General features: G+C 36.9%; 2 protein-coding genes across 3 annotated transcripts; one reads left to right on the plus strand and one right to left on the minus strand.

The window, feature by feature from the left end:
* Nucleotides 1–5,472: 5,472 nt before the first annotated feature.
* On the plus strand, nt 5,473–10,120 carry cabp5b (calcium binding protein 5b). Its single transcript, XM_040005908.1, has 6 exons — nt 5,473–5,755; nt 6,730–6,760; nt 6,852–6,995; nt 7,503–7,612; nt 7,767–7,914; nt 8,370–10,120. The coding sequence occupies exons 1-6, from the start codon at nt 5,705–5,707 to the stop codon at nt 8,396–8,398; spliced, it is 513 nt and encodes a 170-aa protein (XP_039861842.1). The 5' UTR covers nt 5,473–5,704; the 3' UTR covers nt 8,399–10,120.
* A 1,094-nt stretch (nt 10,121–11,214) lies between these two features.
* asphd1 (aspartate beta-hydroxylase domain containing 1) lies at nt 11,215–16,728 on the minus strand. 2 transcript variants are annotated; one of them, XM_040006050.1, is made up of 6 exons: nt 16,636–16,728; nt 15,063–15,534; nt 14,723–14,929; nt 13,357–13,564; nt 12,587–12,700; nt 11,215–12,365 (listed from the first exon to the last, which is right to left on the minus strand). In XM_040006050.1, exons 2-6 carry the CDS (start codon nt 15,513–15,515, stop codon nt 12,256–12,258), a joined length of 1,092 nt encoding a protein of 363 aa, XP_039861984.1. In that variant the 5' UTR covers nt 15,516–15,534; nt 16,636–16,728; the 3' UTR covers nt 11,215–12,255. The 2 variants fall into 2 exon arrangements, with proteins under 2 accessions (XP_039861984.1, XP_039861983.1); XM_040006049.1 differs by having other exon boundaries at nt 15,063–16,670.
* Between the last annotated feature and the right edge of the window lie 101 nt (nt 16,729–16,829).

Here is a 16,829-nt window from a genome sequence, read left to right on the forward strand (position 1 = left end):
TAATTGCCTGACTCTTAAATTTTATAAAACTTGAACGATATAGTAGTAAGCTTGTTTTTACTAAAAAAAAAAAAAAAAAGAGTTTAAATGATTTGAAAAAAATGTTGTTCTATTTATAAAGTGTTTCAATTCTTTTGAAACAAAGGACTATTTGTGGTTCTACTCCTGACAGAACATTGCATTTGTTTAGGATTCTGCTTCATATTGTTTCATCATTTACCAGGACACGCTTACTGTTGGTCAGTCACTGATGCCAGAACATTTTGAAGAACTCCCTTTCTGGTGGTTCATCTGTTTTCATTTCATCATTTCATCATTAACCAGGAAACACTGTGTCAGTCAGTCATACCAGAACATCCTTTCTGTTTTCATTTCCTCAGGTGTTACACGTCAGACTATGGCCTCTATTCTTTCTAGTCCTGTAGTGAAAAGGCCTGGGCAGACTCTCACTCTGTCCTCATTGTTACTCATCTACCTGCTGTGCCATGCACTGGGCAAAAGAACAAGTAGGAAAAGGACTGGAATGGATAGGAGTTGGCCACAGACCTTCCAATGATAACAGATATGTGAGCAGTTTGGGAGGACATATAGAAGTCAGTCAGGATGACATCAACAGTATGACATATCTGATGTTTTCCAACTTAGAGTCAGAAAACTGTGTTCATCAGATGTCACAGGTCAGAGTAAAGAGTCTATTCCTGACAGTCCTGTGGTGGCTCTCAGTCTCCCTACAAGGTTTTTCCTTTCACTGTGAAAGAATCACCAGTCAACCTAACCCCACTAACTGCACATCTTTGGACTGTGGGAGTACGTGGCAAGAACCCACACAGACACTGGGAGAGCATACAAACTCCACACAGAAAGGCCTGTGTTTGCAGTTAGCACTTTTGCTTCAAAGCAAGAAGGTTCTGGGTTTGAATCCACTACCTGGTTCTGGTTTTTCTGTGTGGAGTTTTATATCTATGTATAATATTCATGTATTTTCAACATTATCTAAACTACATCTAAGATGTTTCTTATGATACTGATCTGAAATCATTAGTGTTCTGAGGGTTCCTCTTCTGGTGGTTTCATATCAAGAGTGTTCAGGTTCATGTTTATATCTCCTGATGATTTGTGTTACTGTGGTTGGTTTTGCTTTACACTGGATAGTCTCAGATACACCATGCTGCTTCTGTTGTGTCTGGTGATTTTGCTTTTTAGTCACGCCACTCAGTCAGAACAGAGAGCTGCCGTCTCTGACTTTGGTTCTGCTGAAGGTTTCATCCTGTCAAAGGGAAGGAAAAAGGTGGCCATCAAATCAAGTTAGGGAGGGGTCTTTAAGTTGTTGACCCAGGTATGCTTTGTCCCAGTTCTTTAAAAGTTATACTACAAACATCATCTTTGCTGTTTCGGTAGAGTTCAGTTTGGGTTTCTTCTGGTGCCGTGTTCTCTTATACTGAATCTGATGAAGAAATCTATATGAAACACCGTCGTTGTATGCTACATTTCAAAACTTGTATATTCACCACAGCAGATCCACATCAACAGTGTTCATTTATACGAAAGTAAAGTAGCCTAGTGTATGTGGATTGCATTTCAATGTTTTTCCTCTTTCTCATCGTTGGTCCTCCTCATGAAAGCTTCAAGGAAAATGTTTAGGAAAAAGGGAAATGACTGTTTGACCCTGCTGTTGTCTCTTGCACTGATAAACTCTTTGACTAAAGCATGTTTTAAATACTTCCAGATGTGTTTGCTTTTATTCACTGTTTGAGGATCAACATCCTTTTCTCTGGAACACCTAGGAAAGAGTCAAGTAAAATACTTGAACTAAGTTCTCTATCTCAAAATAAAAAAACAAACAACGTTTTTTAAAGCTATGTTCTTGAAACATACAAGGTAGACTTGAAATATTGATGGTTGGTTGCTAGTGTTTAAATGTATTTATACATTTATTCTCTGATATGTTTGTTAGCAGTTATTACATTTTTTAAATTTGTATTCACACGTGGAAGAATCACAAGCATTATCATGTCAGTGAGATGAACATTATATTCTTGATCATCTACTGCCCACTGTAGATTCCTGTAAAACTGTATGGCTGAAGGTTTTATATAGCCTCTCATTACTTAAACCACTGTGTGTCTGGCACAGTAATACACAGCAGAGTCCTCTGGCTTTAAGTTGGAAAGCCTCAGATACACTATGTAGTTGCTGTCATCTCTACTGACTTCTATACGTCCACTCAAATTACTCGCATATTTGTTGTTGCTGGAAGGTTTCCTATCCATTCCAGTCCTTTTCCTGGTTGTTGTCTTATCCAGCTTATAGCACAGCAGGTAAATTCAGAACCAGATCCCCTGCAGGAGAGACTGAGAGTCTCCCCAGGCCTTTTCATTACAGGACTGGAAGGAATGGACTCCAAATTCTGACCTGTAACACCTGCCTGACACAGTTTTCCTGGTTAATGATGAAACAGTAAGAAGCAGAAGCACTCACATGGCAGAAAGAAAGCAAACAGCAGCAGAATGAGTGTGTTTGTCATCCTGAGCCTGAAGATTCTCCACTGCTGCTCTGATGAGCAACACAAAGTATAAGATGGGTCAGCAGGACAGAAGTACACTTCACACATTTGCATTTGCATCAGGATTTAATTAATTTAATGTGTCTCTGGAACAGTAATACACAGCAGAGACAGTGTTTCTTCATAGTGAAGAAGCAGAAGCACTCACATGGCAGAAAGAAGTCAGTGTGTTTGTCATCCTGAGGATTTAGAATCATCAGTTTACATGAAAAGCATCACAGGGAGAACATGCAAGTTTCACATAGAAAAGGCCCAACATGGATACAAACCCAGGACCTTCTTGCAGTAAGGTGACAGTACAAACCACCTTCTTATGCACCTTATTTGACTTTTTTTTTTTTAAAAAGATAAGAAGTCCATTGCTGGATCATTCATGTAGTCATGGTCAAAGATTATTTAATTTTTAAAAAGTTGAGACAGGGGCAGCTAATCAATTGAGAAGGTGTGTAATGCTAATAAAAAATCATCTACTGGAACATTTAACTAATGAAGTTCATCAGTAACAATTGCTTAGTATAAAATGAACATCCTTGAGAGGCTAAGACAGAAGTAAAGATGTGGAGGGTCTCACTAATCTGTGAATTTGGCAAATTCAATTCACATTAAGCATTTTCCTTTATCTGTAATATACAATCAATAAACACTTCAGAGAAATTGAAGACATTTTTGTACAAAAGGGACAAAAACAGTTAGCAGGTTGCACTGAATGAGGACATGATTCTGTACTGAAAAGCACAGAAATTCATGGACATCACATGTACCAGCATTGTCTCCACGTAATAGAGCAGCATTGTTTCTTTGTAATTAGTTCTGCGTTATTGTCTGTTTGTTATATTCTGAGAAATTTGAAGCATACACTCAAAGGAGGGTTTAAATTATTTGAAAATTGGTATATTATTTATAGCACCCCAATGCAGACTTTCTTTATGAACAACTGAGAATGATTTACATCTTCTACAGTGACTCAGCTTCTTTGGAAACACAGTCATATTATTTGTGATTCAAATCCTGACAGACTACTGCGGGTGTTTAATTCTGTTTCAGTTCTGACCTCTGTGAACCAGATTTAAACTGCTTCTTATTACTCCTTCCTAATCTGCACAGGAAGATGTGAGTTTGCATAGTGGGAGAAAAAAAAGTTTCAAACTAAAAAAAAATCACATTTGCACATGTTTTTGGTTGTGCTTGTTAAATTTCAGTTTCATGCCTTGCTGATATTTTAACTATGTTATGCAAAACATTTCTGTCTTTCATCATTAGTCAAGCGTCTTTAATCATCAAAATGAGCCATAAGATTAAGAAAGAAAAGAAAAAATACATTTAAACACCACATTTCTAGAAATTGTCTCCTACAGAAAGAAAAAAGCATTAATACTTTAGATTTGTCAGTGTTTGTTTGCTCTTATGATTATGTTTGCATACAGTGTATTCACCATTTCAGGCCTGGACACCTGCTGACATTCAAATGTGTGCAGTGAAACGTGTGCCTTCTGTTTTAAGAACTTGTATTTGTAGTGCTGATCGTTTTTTAAAGCAGTTTCACATCTACAGCTGTGGTCCCAGAGGTATGTAGAGACGGGGCAGTAAGTCACTAAAGATGATACTGCATGTTTCAAAAAACAAGAAAACAGGAAACCTTCAAGACTCACTGGCCATTGTGACAACACTACAGTCACATTTATCTCAAAGTGCTTTACAGTACAAGCCATATTCACTCATTTCCACACACACACATATACGCAGGCTTTTGATCGAGACACAGCATTTGCTCTGTCACACATACACTCTTCCAGAGAGCGCAGTTGCTTTAATGAAGGAAAACATCCAGTCAACAGCAGGGCAGAAATATCCAGTTTACCATCTGGATATCTGCTCTCAGATCTTAAGTGGGAGGGGCAGATTTGTCTGGGTCATATAAATAAAAATGCAGCTAAATGTTGCATGGAATTTATTCCTGTCTTTCTGCTTTCACTAACAAACATGTTCAGTTTGCTACCTCACTTCCCACAAGCCTAATATTTATTTTTGTTCCATTAAAAATAAATGATTTAATGAACAGCTGAATTTTGACCAGTTTCTCCTAATCCCCAGTCTGTACATATGATGAATAAGGAGAAAAGGACAAATCCAATGACACAAACTACCACTTAAGGTACTTTGATTACATCAGGAGAAACTCAAGAAAAAAGTCTTTATTAACAAAGTGATGGTTATTAGGTACCCAACTTACTGGCAGTCCTTCTTGTCTGGCGTCATTATGGGCAAAACCTATTTACTGCTTAACAATTTGGAAAATGTTACAAGCATGAGGATGATGTAACCCTGATTAATATTCATTTCATTAATAGTTTTTACAAAAGACATCAGGACATGACATAACTACACAAAGACAATTTTATGTGGTGAATACAGTTAATCTGTTATATAAACAAGTATAATTTTAAATACATATCTGATGCCTGAGCTAGCTGCCACGATCTCATTTTCCTGTATTTATTTTGAGGCGTCCCATTGGTCACGTGCTTATTTATTTAAAATTATGTGATGCAGCAAATAATGTGTATTTATGAGTTAAGACTTAAGAATATGATGCAGATTGACGACGTTACACACATCATAAAATTTTGACAAAGCATTGGTTTATATGGTCATATAACAGGACACTGCTGTATTCTCATATAAAGCATGTAAGAGTCACAGCGATTCTTTGTTTTCGCTGATTGTTTGCATGTAGAGACTATGACTAATCCTAAGCATTAACTGCGGGGTCATATAAGAAACCATTTTTTTTTTCTATTTTTAAATATGTAATGAAAGCAGATTGTAGATAGTAAAACTGATGTAACAAATTAAAAAGCTTATTTTTTTATGTACAGGGTAACATTTGAACACATATGTGAAATTGTCTATATGCGCAGCATTTAAGCCTATCTTTCTTTTCCAGACCAAAGCGGCAGAGATAATCCATTTGAGACATCCCTTGCCTCGTCTGGCGTATGTGGACCGCAGCTGATCTCAGTTCATACACACACACACACATACTCTCACTCGCTCACACTAAAAACAGAAGGAATTTATAGTTTTATAAGAAAGAAATTCACAAATACACATAGCTCGGGGATCTTGACTGAATCTGGCATCATGAGTCTTAAACAGCCCTGCATCTTTCTCAAAGGAGGCAAAAGGAGACATGTAAGTAAACATATGATTTCAGTTTGATCCTGTGACTTTATGGCTTTATCTTAAATTTCTAAATGGTAGATTAAAAGTAAGTCTATTTAAATTTCTCTTCTTTTTCTCTGTCAACAGAAATTCATTATTTTTTTTGGAATAGTTGTTTTGGTTCCTATGGTAATTCTTATATCGTAGAATTTTCAGCTAATGAGGAAACAGGCTTAAAGAACTAATTCTAAGGCCGATTTTTGCTTGGTTCCTCACCAGGATGCTTTTCTCTCATTTTCTTTGAATACATTTTCTAATTTCATAGTAATAAGACACTTTATACATAATTCTAACAAGCATAGCTTAACCAAATGAAGGCTATGATCTACACAGGACATTCTGCACAGGAAATTTGATCAGATAGATGCTGTAGCTAAAGAACATGCCATGCAAGGGTGTATATGAACATAATAATACATGCTAAAAATGTACCATTCAGGAATAAAGATAGCAACTGTTAGAAGAATATCCCAGACAAAAGTATAATTACATAAACAACTATAAATGTATTTCACTCACACAATTGTATTAAAGGTTTTCATTTATCATGTCTGAGTGACACTGACTCCCTCTCACTTCTTAGCTTACAATATTTTATTGCAGTAATGTTTAAATAAGTTATACACACTTACAGATCTTAAAGTCATTGAACAAAAGCAGTTTCAGCTAATGTGTTATGGGTGTTCTTATTATACAGGGAACATGATTATATATTTGTATGCAGAGCTTAAGGAGCCTTGCAGAAATACACAGCATGCATGACTGTTACTTTTAGAAAGAGCCGTTTGTCCCCAGGGATGAGAATGTGTTGCGTGATTTGGTAACATCTGTCCAAGAACAACAGATGAAGAGTGCTTCATTGAGGCTGATGTTTACCAAATAGGTCAAATTTGTGGCACTACTGAAGCATTACTAATATCATTTTCATTTAAACTGTTTTGCAGTCAAGAGCACTTACACATGATGAGATAGAAGGTAATTATATGTTACGCTTTCATATTTACTTTATAAAGGGTTGTATAATTCTTTACATTTCTCACTTTTCCTCAAATTGTATGCTCCACAGAGTTACGTGAAGCTTTTGTAGAGTTTGATAAGGACAAGGATGGTTTAATAAGCTGTAAAGACTTGGGGAACTTGATGAGGACCATGGGTTATATGCCAACTGAAATGGAGCTGATAGAACTGAGCCAAAACATCAACATGAACCGTGAGTAATGTGACAGCAAAGTAAAACTAAAACCTACAGTTTATTAACTGAAGAAAATCAAGTCTAACTATCACATTTTATGAAGAATAATACAGACAAATATAACAGTGACATTAAAAAACACCTTTTTTTCTGTGACACACATTTGACTTTTTTAAATATGTAATAAAGTCCCATATTTGTTGATTATGTTTTTGTTTTTCGCTTTTTCTTTTATTATTTTTCTACAAACACAAATAGAAACATGGCATCATTTCTTCTTAAAGTTTCTGGAAACTTGACTTGAAAATGGTTCATTAAAGCTGACATTTCCTATTTCATATGTGTATAATAACATTAGTCATCATAATGCATTTTATGATCATTTGGCTCATTCTATGTCAGTGTGTGTACATATGGACATTTATGAAACCCATAGAAACACTATTGTAAAGTATTTCATTCTAGTCCATCATCACGGGAAGACAAATGCCCTGCTTAAACTATGTTATCGAAATCTTATTGCAGTTGGGGGGCGGGTGGACTTTGAGGATTTTGTCAACCTAATGACCCCCAAGCTTCTGGATGAAACTGCAGGGATGATTGGTTTGAAGGAACTCAAAGATGCTTTCAAAGAGGTAAGCATACCTTTGACTCACTTTGTGGTCTTTGGCACCCCATGGTGGACAGTGCATGAACTTACTTTAAAAAACTTTGTTAGAGCATGAAACTCATGCAGCAGAACTCTAAAAGGTTTGCAATATTTGGATGACTTCTTCCTCTTTTCTGCAGTTTGATTTAGATGGCGATGGTACTATCACTTCTGATGAGATGAAACATGCTATGTTGAAGTTGTTGGGCAAACAAACCAGCAAAAATGAAATCGATGCAGTGGTCAAGGAGGCTGACAACAATGGTGATGGAACAGTTGACTTTGAGGGTAAGTTAAACAAACAGACCACACAAAAAATAATTTCATTTTACAGCAACTTTTTATATTATTTTGTGTTGCCTCACATAATAATATTACTATTACTATAACTGTGAAACAGGAAACTTAAAGAAAGAAGAAGTTGTGCATTCAGCTTAGTTTTAACTGATATAGTGCCAATTTATAACAACACTCACCTCAAGGAAAAGGAAATTAGTTTAACTTAAGCTTTTGTTGTTGTGACAAAAACATATTCAAAATTTGTCTTCCTAATACTGTGACAGTCCTCGGTAGAAAAACTTATTGCACACGTATTTACCGATATTTCAATCTTGCTGGCAAATCTATGTCATCAATAATGCTGCTGCAAGGCTGCAACATTTACATAAGAATGAATAAATATTTGTAGCTTTACGGAGCAAGAAGAACATAGCTTATTGAAACTATGTTTATTTTCTTTACAGAGTTTGTGAAAATGATGTCACAGAAATGAGAACAAAGGAATGAAGAAAGGAGCGGATGTATTTTTATTACGTTTTCTGTTATTGTTATTTTGTAATTTCTGGTAATGGGCTCCTGCATCACTGCTAGAATATGTGGCACTCATTATTTTTTTAAATCTTACTTATTAATTTATGGATTTGCTATTGTCAAAATTTGTTAGCTCTAGAAAGCCAGACCTGATTTTGTGTATTTGTCACTTGTCCCCTTCTTTCTTAATGCCCTGAACGTGTCCAAGTTAAAAATGACAGGTTGTATCTGTGGCATTGTTTGATTTTTAAAATTTATAAATAAATATAAAATATTAAAAATAGCAACTCTACAGTATATTAAGTTAATTTATGATCTGGACAGACTTGGTGGGCTGCAGTGCATACCGATATTTCATGCTGGAAGTGATTTACATTGCATGAATTCCTTCCTGGACATTTTCACCTATATTAGTTCTGCATGTTTAGCTGAAATTCTTGTTTTTGGCTCAGAAAAAGGATTGCAATTTATGTCAAACTACAAAAGGTCATTGATTTGCAGTTTAACTTAGCAGTGGAGTTTACTGACACGCTAATTACTGTATTCCCTGAACATTTCCCCACTTTTACTGCTAATCACCAGACAGGAGGTGTAGTCTAAGTGGTGCTGTGTTCTTGGATTTTAATTACCCTTATTTGGATAAAACATCAGAGATTAGGTTTCTTTATTGCTCTGTGACATGTGAGATAATTAAAACATATGTGATGATTGTGGTAGAGATGCACCATTGTAAAAAAAATAATTTTTTTTATTTTTTTTTAATTATTTTTTTTGCTTTGGCACCTTTAAATTAATATCTGAAAAAAAAAATAGTTACAAAATTAATAATCATCATTTTCCATGACCAAATTAACATAATTAATACAATGTTTTGTATATGTGTAAAAAAAAATGTGATATTTATTGAATAATGAGTATTATTTATACATGTTGTTGTAATGTTTTGCTCTTTGGTTGTGTCTCCACTGTCTGCTCTCATGAGCTCAGTCAGGCTCAGCTGTTTTGGGAAAAAGAAGAACAGGGCACAGATGTTACTCTGGGATGGGTGATATTTTCTTTACTGACAGTCACAGCTTGAAGTTATTTCCTCTATGATCCGGACTAACTAGTTTGCCTGTTATGGCAAATAGACAGTATTCTCAAAATTATTTTATTCCAGACTGCAGGTTGTGTAAAGGTTGAAGTTGTTGTATCCCATTTTTCTCTCTGCAGCGATGACTTGGGTAAAAATCATTCAGCATCTTTTCTCTTCAAAGTCAAGATTGCAAAATCTGTAATAAACCTCTGAAGGATGGCTGTTTCCATGGAATTTTATTTATTACTGGAAATTTTTCTCAACAGTTGAACAGTTGAATACCAATGACTGATGTACTTTCCAAACAGCAGACTCCCAGTGATAGTAAGCAGAGATTTATTTTTCAACCACTTTCCATATTAGACATCTTTCACTTTTGAAAATCCCTCTAGTTGCTAATTCTGTTGCATAACAAAAGAACAGCATGTGAGTTCTTGCATGTGACAAAGGCTATTTTCATCTTTCAGACTTACATGTAATGGTTGAGTTTCTAAAGACTAATATCAAGGCTGGTAATGACAAATAATGTGTGTTATAGAACTTTGTTACATTTTCAGAAAAAAAACTACTTAATTATTCTTTCTGACTAGATGACTAATACTATTGCAATATGCCATTAGTGGCATACAAATATCTCTACAATATAGGTTTAACTTTATTTTTAAATATTTACTAATAAAGTTTTATTAATATTATTATTATTATTTATTTATTTATTTTACTTCATATCTCTTCATTTTGAAAAAAATCTTCTTTTACTTGCTTTTAAATTGTTATACTATTTGCTAATGACTGTGAAAGCTTCATTATTTCTTCCCAGTAAATGTCCCCTGCTGAATGAATCATTCCCATACAACTGCATTTAAACAGTCTCGGGAATAATCTGCCTCTTTGGGATGGATTAGTTCAGTCAGTGTAATCCCCATCATGGAACCCTCACAGGAACAGATGGCAGATAAGACAAAATCGGCACACTAATTCTTATCTACCGACTAAAAAAAGGAAGCAAAAAAGGGCTAAATGACCTAAATGATTGGGAATGTGTTTCAGTATGATGTTTTGAATTAAAAGACACATTCATTAAAGTGTTTGTGTGATATGTTTTAGACTGCATACCTTTTTTTAGACTATAAACTTACCCATGTCCCTAAATAATTATTTTCACCTAAATAATTAAGTTTTGAAATATATAAAAATAAGAATATTCAAATATTCAATGCAGCAACTTATTGCATTTAGGCATGTAGAAACTGTCATGAAGAACTTACACCGTGGCCTGGTTGTTAGTGTCGAATGCGGTGGTCTGAGTATTTCATAAACTGCTGATCCACTGTGATTTTCCCACCTAAACATGTCTAAGGTTTGCAGACAATGGACCAAAAAAGAGAAAATATCCAGTGAGCAGCAGTTCTCCAGCTGAAAATGGCAGAGGTCACAAGAGAATGGTCAGACTCCTTAGAGGAAGACAACGGTGACTTAAATAACCACTTCTTATAGCCAAGGTATGCAAAAGAGCATCTCTGAATGCATAACATGGAATCGTAAAGCAACTACAGCTGCAGAAGACCACAGTAAGTCTTACTCCTGTCAGCTGAAAAAAGGGAACTGAGACTACATTGCGCAGGAAAAATGTTCCCTGATGAGTCTCAGTTTCCAGTGTGACATTAAGATAGTGGGTCAGAATTTTGTAAACAGCATAAAAGCATAGACGCATACTGCCATCTGTACATTCGTCCATCCAGATGATATTTGGGCACCTTGGTACCGACTGATTATATATAGCAAGACAATAATGGTTTGATCATTTATTTGGTTTTTGATTTCCAAACAGCATTGACAAAAGCCTCATATAGGACTGTGCAAAAGTTTTTGAGCCACACAACATCATCATCATCATTATTATTATTATTATTATTATTATTATTATTATTATTATTACAAAGAATAAACATGTTTATATTAAGTATTGAATTTTAAGCTTATTATAATTTTACAATTCTGTTTTGTATTTTCTATTTTTTACAATTCCTTATGTACTGAATTATCATGTGTGTTCTTATATGTTTCAATAAATCACTGCACCTTCGTCCCATTTTCCTAGTAAAATATAAAGAACTGACAGATGGATCAAGACCTTTGCACAGTACTATATGTTGTATAATATGTAAACCACTGCAGGGCAATCAGTTATAAACAAAACTATAGGAAAGCACTTCTAGATAGAAATATACAAGCATACATAGAGGACTGTATGTAGGGAAAGAAAGAACCACAGTATATATTAGTCAAAATATTTTTGGCAATAATTTTGGAAAATAAAAATAATTTTATATTACAATTGTAATATTTATCTTTTTTTTCACAGTTTTTCTGGTTGAATCATTCCCATAGCATATCTGCACATGCATCAACAGTTGAAAATAAACTCCAGTAGTTTTCACATGCATAAAGTTATGATGCCAAGTTGCTAACGCTGGATCTGCTCTTTGTGCTTTCAAGTGATGCTTAGTTTGTGGCCTAGCATCCAGCCTATAACAACAATGTAATGCATTCATGTGGTAAATCTCAGTGTAGACCCTAAATCCAACAGCACTTGAAAGCATGGCTAATGGCTTGTGTAATTCTTGGGGCAGATTCACACAGCGGTTAATTTACTGGAATGAGATGCATGTCCCAGGACTACCAGGTCTAATGTAAGGCATCTCATCATGTTGTATACAAGTACACAGATAAACAAAAACATTTTAGAGGTCAGGGCTGAACATGAAGTCCAGGGCTTGTCTCTCTGCTGCAGCCACATTTGGATGCCAAAGGTCCACACTTAAAATGACGCTGGGTCTAGAATCTGGAGGGCCTTTCAAAGGAGACAGAGATATAGTTTTAGCATTTAAAAAATGTAATAACTGTTTATACTTATCTAAAACAATTCATGAAAATTGATCAGGAATCTTTTTTTTTTTAAATTACCCACCACATTTTACATCTTAACATTTGGTCATATGTTAATTAATAAATGCAATAAGCTAATAGATCACAAATTAATTCATTTGTCAAAGCCATTTGTGACTCACTGACCCTTGTGGGAGACAGTGTGAAGGAAGGAGTCATCAACCAGGAGGCAGTGTCCTTCTGACCAGCACTGAGGCTCCCCTCCCACCACCAGCTCGCACAGGGGTGGAGTCTGCAGACCTACAACAGCGACGTCTGTCTTTCAGCTTTGGTTTTAAAAACACAGCATTATGCTTTCCCCTTTACTTAAAAGGGCATGGCTTCCAACCCTGTTTTTATTTAAAGCAGCAAGGATTATAGCCAGATGGATCACATTACAAAAATGACGAGAGGGAACTGAACCTCAACCCTGACCAGAGAAGTATCACATTATGCAATGGTTTAGTATTTAATCTGTTTTTTCTTCTATTTCTCTATAGTGCAGCGAAGTCTGACAACAATTTATTATGTGCACCCAAACAGTTCCACCTTTAAATCTGCTTTGTTTTTGCCTGCACAGTGCATTATGCATAATGAACTAATAATTTACATAACTTGAGGTAGTTCCTGCACTACACACACATACATACCCTGAAGTCAAGTCCTACAGGTGATAAACCAGTATGTGCGTGTGTGTATGTGCGTGTGTGTGTGTGTGTGTGTGTGTGTGTGCGTGCGTGCGTGCGTGCGTGCGTGCGTGTGTGTGTGTGTGTGTGTGTGTGTGTACTTCGATGTAAATATCATAAAAACAGGTCATTAGGTTGAGGAGGATAAATCCATGTATTAGTGTAGTGTGGATAGTTACAACAGAATAAACAGATTCCATTATCCACAATAACTACAAGTCCATTACATACCAAGATGACAACGCAGGCGTGTATTAGTGGGTCCATATGTGCTTCCCAAAGTTGCTCCAGGGCCCAGCAGCCAAAATCCTGCTGATCCCAATGAGTTGCTGTTTATAAAAGTACGTAAAGATAGAAGTGTCCGGTAGGTGCAGGGACAGGCACGGCAGTTTCCTGCCACAGAGACACCAGCGCTGTACAAAGGAAACACAGCTTGGCCCTGAAAAAGATAAAAGTCCATGTTTAACATTTGATACAGATCTTTTTTTTTCTAACAGTTCCGATCACAAGCTTACATCCACTCATCGTGGGCATGAAGTCATAGTAATTTGGGGATTTTAATGATTTCTTGGAACTGTTCTTTTTCCAGGGTGGGATGATTTTACAGCACACATTTTTAATTGCTTTAGAAAACAAGAACTGGGTCCACACATTTCAATTTATTTTGGATTTTGTCTAATCCACACAAAAGTATGCATACGGGCTCAAATATATACAAGTACTCACTTTAATATTTTAATAAGTGGTGCTGAAGCTTCTGTAATCCCCTTTAACATGACAAGGTACAGGTCTATTAACTTCTCATTGGTGATAATAACCAGCTACAACTTGACTGACCAATACTCAGAACAATAGTTATGCAGATGTGTCACCACTTTGCCAAGTAGACACAAACTGCCACCCTCAGATGAGATGAAGCCAGTTTTACATTGCCATGAACTGAGAGGGTGCCAAGCTAGAAAGAAGTCCCTGATCCAAAATCAACACCTTTGAACTCGACTGAAATTTAGTCACAAAACTGGGTCCAAGCCAGAAAAAACTGTTTAAATTTACTCTACCAATTCTACCAAGACGAATAGACAAATATCCGGCCAGAATTTTGTCAGAAGCTTGTTAATGGCAATCAAAAGCACTGATGTGCAACTTGATTTAAACAAATTTCACTTTTACTCTGAGGCTGTCAGCATACTTTTTATGCTGTGGATTAGAGAAGATCCAAAATAAATTCAAACTTGTGCACCCAGTTCTTGTTTTTTTTAGTCATTAAACATGTGTGCTGTACAAACATGGCACCCTGGAAAAAGGACAGTTCAGATAAATCATTAAATGTCCCAAATTAACATGGCATTCATGTCTTTGATGAGAGTAAACTAGAGACCACAACTGTACATTATGAGCCAAAAAAAAAGAAAAAAACAGTGAAAAAATAATGAATAATCAGAAAAATGCCATCATACTAAAATATATCTCAGGAAGTGTAGTAGATTTCCAGGACTTACCAAGTTCATTCCATGGTATTTTGAATGACAGATAATTATTTTTGGATGGTGCATTATATCACTTTCTCCCAGTTGGCCTGAAGGATTTTATTGCATACCTTTGGTCCTACACAGGTCCAGCCTAATTTTGAGTCAATGCCCTTCTGGTAAACAGTCTGGAATTCAGCCAAGATCACAGGGTAGTTGGCTTCCAAGACTTCAATGTCATGTCGATGAGCGTCACGTGGGAAGAAAGGCACACTTGGAACATCTGGCAGAAAGAAGAGATGAGGCTTCTGTATAGCAGAGTGATCATTCAGTCTGACCTAAAGTGAGACAAATGAAAAAGCTGTGATTATTTCTTGGCAGAGTTTTCTTTTGGTTTTTTTGGCTTCAAGAATGCAGCTGTAAATCTTAAACCATTGTGGAACAACTCTTGCAGTCCACTTGGAAGCATACCTGCTCGCGGAGGCCCTTATGAATGCGGCCCATGCCCACCCAACTGTAGCGTTTGGCATACTGCTGCAGGGCTGTGTACAACTTCTTGGCTTCTGCAGATGCCTGGGCAGGGAACAAGGCATGACTCAGCACTGGGGTGAGGTAGCCCTGTCCCTGCTCATCGTCTTCCACTGTTTCCATGGAAATAAAGGGACTAATTTGATCGCTCCTGGACAGCTTGGATCGTGCACTGCACTTTGTTCCAATACAGCTACCGCTACGGGACATCATGGACCTCCTTGAGCTTGACTTGAGCTTTCCAGCATGCGCATGGCCTGGGATTGGCAGATCGGAGCCCATCCGATAACAGTGCCAAAGAAACAAAAGCAGTAGAGTCCACAGAAGGCCGCTCAGTGAGTGTACACCCAGCTCCATATACGGAGTCAAGGGAAGCGTGTTCATTGACCAGTGCATCCTTTAATTTTGGGAGACACTGAAATAATAAAATAGAAACAGACTGAGAGATAATACAGCATGTGTAATTTGGCAAAGTTCTATTGCTACTTTACTTCTTTTATGAATTTAAGGAGTTTTACAGATGCCATCACACTTGCACTTTTTGCATGGTTATGTTCTTAATTAAAGTGGATTCGTGTATTTTTTTTTTATTTATGGAACAAAACAACAAGAAGATTTTTCCCACAGTTCTGTTTTGCTTGCAGTCCAAAGCAAACAAAAGACCGTCCTTGCCCAACCTATTTTCTTTATCGTAATCCCAGTTCAGCGCCATGGGGATTGAGGTTGATGTCAGAGTGGACTTGAAAGTGGACATGTAGCTTTGGATCACTGGGTCACTTACCCCCCCCCCCCCCCCTTTTTTTTTTAAATTGGAGGCTGACATGGTGTTACATAAGACCTGATCTGTGACCCAAACTAGCTGTGGATTTCACTGCAGGCTGTAGGCACATTAAGGTCTTGTGACTACAAAGTTTAGCTTTTACTTTGAATTCACGGAACTTTTGAAACATTTTTATGTTATGTTTCAATATTTATCTATTAGTTAAAATATTAGTATTGCATGACTAGTGCAACTGTTGCACTTGGCTTTTGGGGTATATACGTGTGTGTGTGTGTGTGTGTGTGTGTGTGTGTGTGTGTGTGTGTGTGTGTGTGTGTGTGTGTGTGTGTGTGTGTGTGTGTGTGTCTTTAGAAGATTCAGTAAACAAAGTGTCGGGGTTTGGTCATATTTCTGCACATTCGTTTAGCCCTCACATGTAGTGGAAGCACCCCGTGCTGCAGCACAGACACACACCATAAATGTGTTTCATGATTTGTGGGTGATTATCTTGCGCATGCTTCAGCATACATTTTTGGTTTTTGGTTTTTTTGGTTTTTGTTTTTTTGCTCTGCACCAGCCCCCGCAGCTCGGCTGGCTTGTTTACTGCCCGTGTTCCATGTTGGAGCAAACATCCACCCATTCCAAGAATCGGCGGCTGAAAATGTTCGCCATGCACACGGTACGACACATGCAGGCCTTTAAATGAATAAACATACACTATTTACCGTGCCGCTTTTCCCGTCCCTGTCAGATTACCTTGATAAAGGCTACAACGCAGCGCTGTGTCGGGACGCACTTCAGCACCGCGTCGGTGGACAGCTCCTCCACCGCTGACAGACAAAATGTGGTGGGGAGCTTCGCGGCGCTCTGCAGTTACAGCATTTCGCCGCTAGGGTGCACCTGGCGCTTCAACGCAAATGCCCTCACATCATAGCCGAATGCGTCAACCA

This window comes from Simochromis diagramma, unplaced genomic scaffold, assembly GCF_900408965.1.
Source record: "Simochromis diagramma unplaced genomic scaffold, fSimDia1.1 OVJJ01000510.1, whole genome shotgun sequence".
In the NCBI taxonomy this organism is placed as follows: Eukaryota; Metazoa; Chordata; class Actinopteri; order Cichliformes; family Cichlidae; genus Simochromis; species Simochromis diagramma.

Coding starts and splice junctions, on each gene's coding strand:
- asphd1 (XM_040006050.1), bottom strand. CDS start 15,515: ATGCACTGGTCAATGAACACGCTTCCCTTGACTCCGTATATGGAGCTG. Junction 14,930..15,062: donor ATAAGGGCCTCCGCGAGCAG/GTATGCTTCCAA, acceptor GTCTCACTTTAG/GTCAGACTGAATGATCACTC. Junction 12,366..12,586: donor TCACACTGTCTCCCACAAGG/GTCAGTGAGTCA, acceptor CTCCTTTGAAAG/GCCCTCCAGATTCTAGACCC.
- cabp5b (XM_040005908.1), top strand. CDS start 5,705: ATGAGTCTTAAACAGCCCTGCATCTTTCTCAAAGGAGGCAAAAGGAGA. Junction 5,756..6,729: donor AAGGAGGCAAAAGGAGACAT/GTAAGTAAACAT, acceptor ACTGTTTTGCAG/TCAAGAGCACTTACACATGA. Junction 7,915..8,369: donor TGGAACAGTTGACTTTGAGG/GTAAGTTAAACA, acceptor TTTTCTTTACAG/AGTTTGTGAAAATGATGTCA.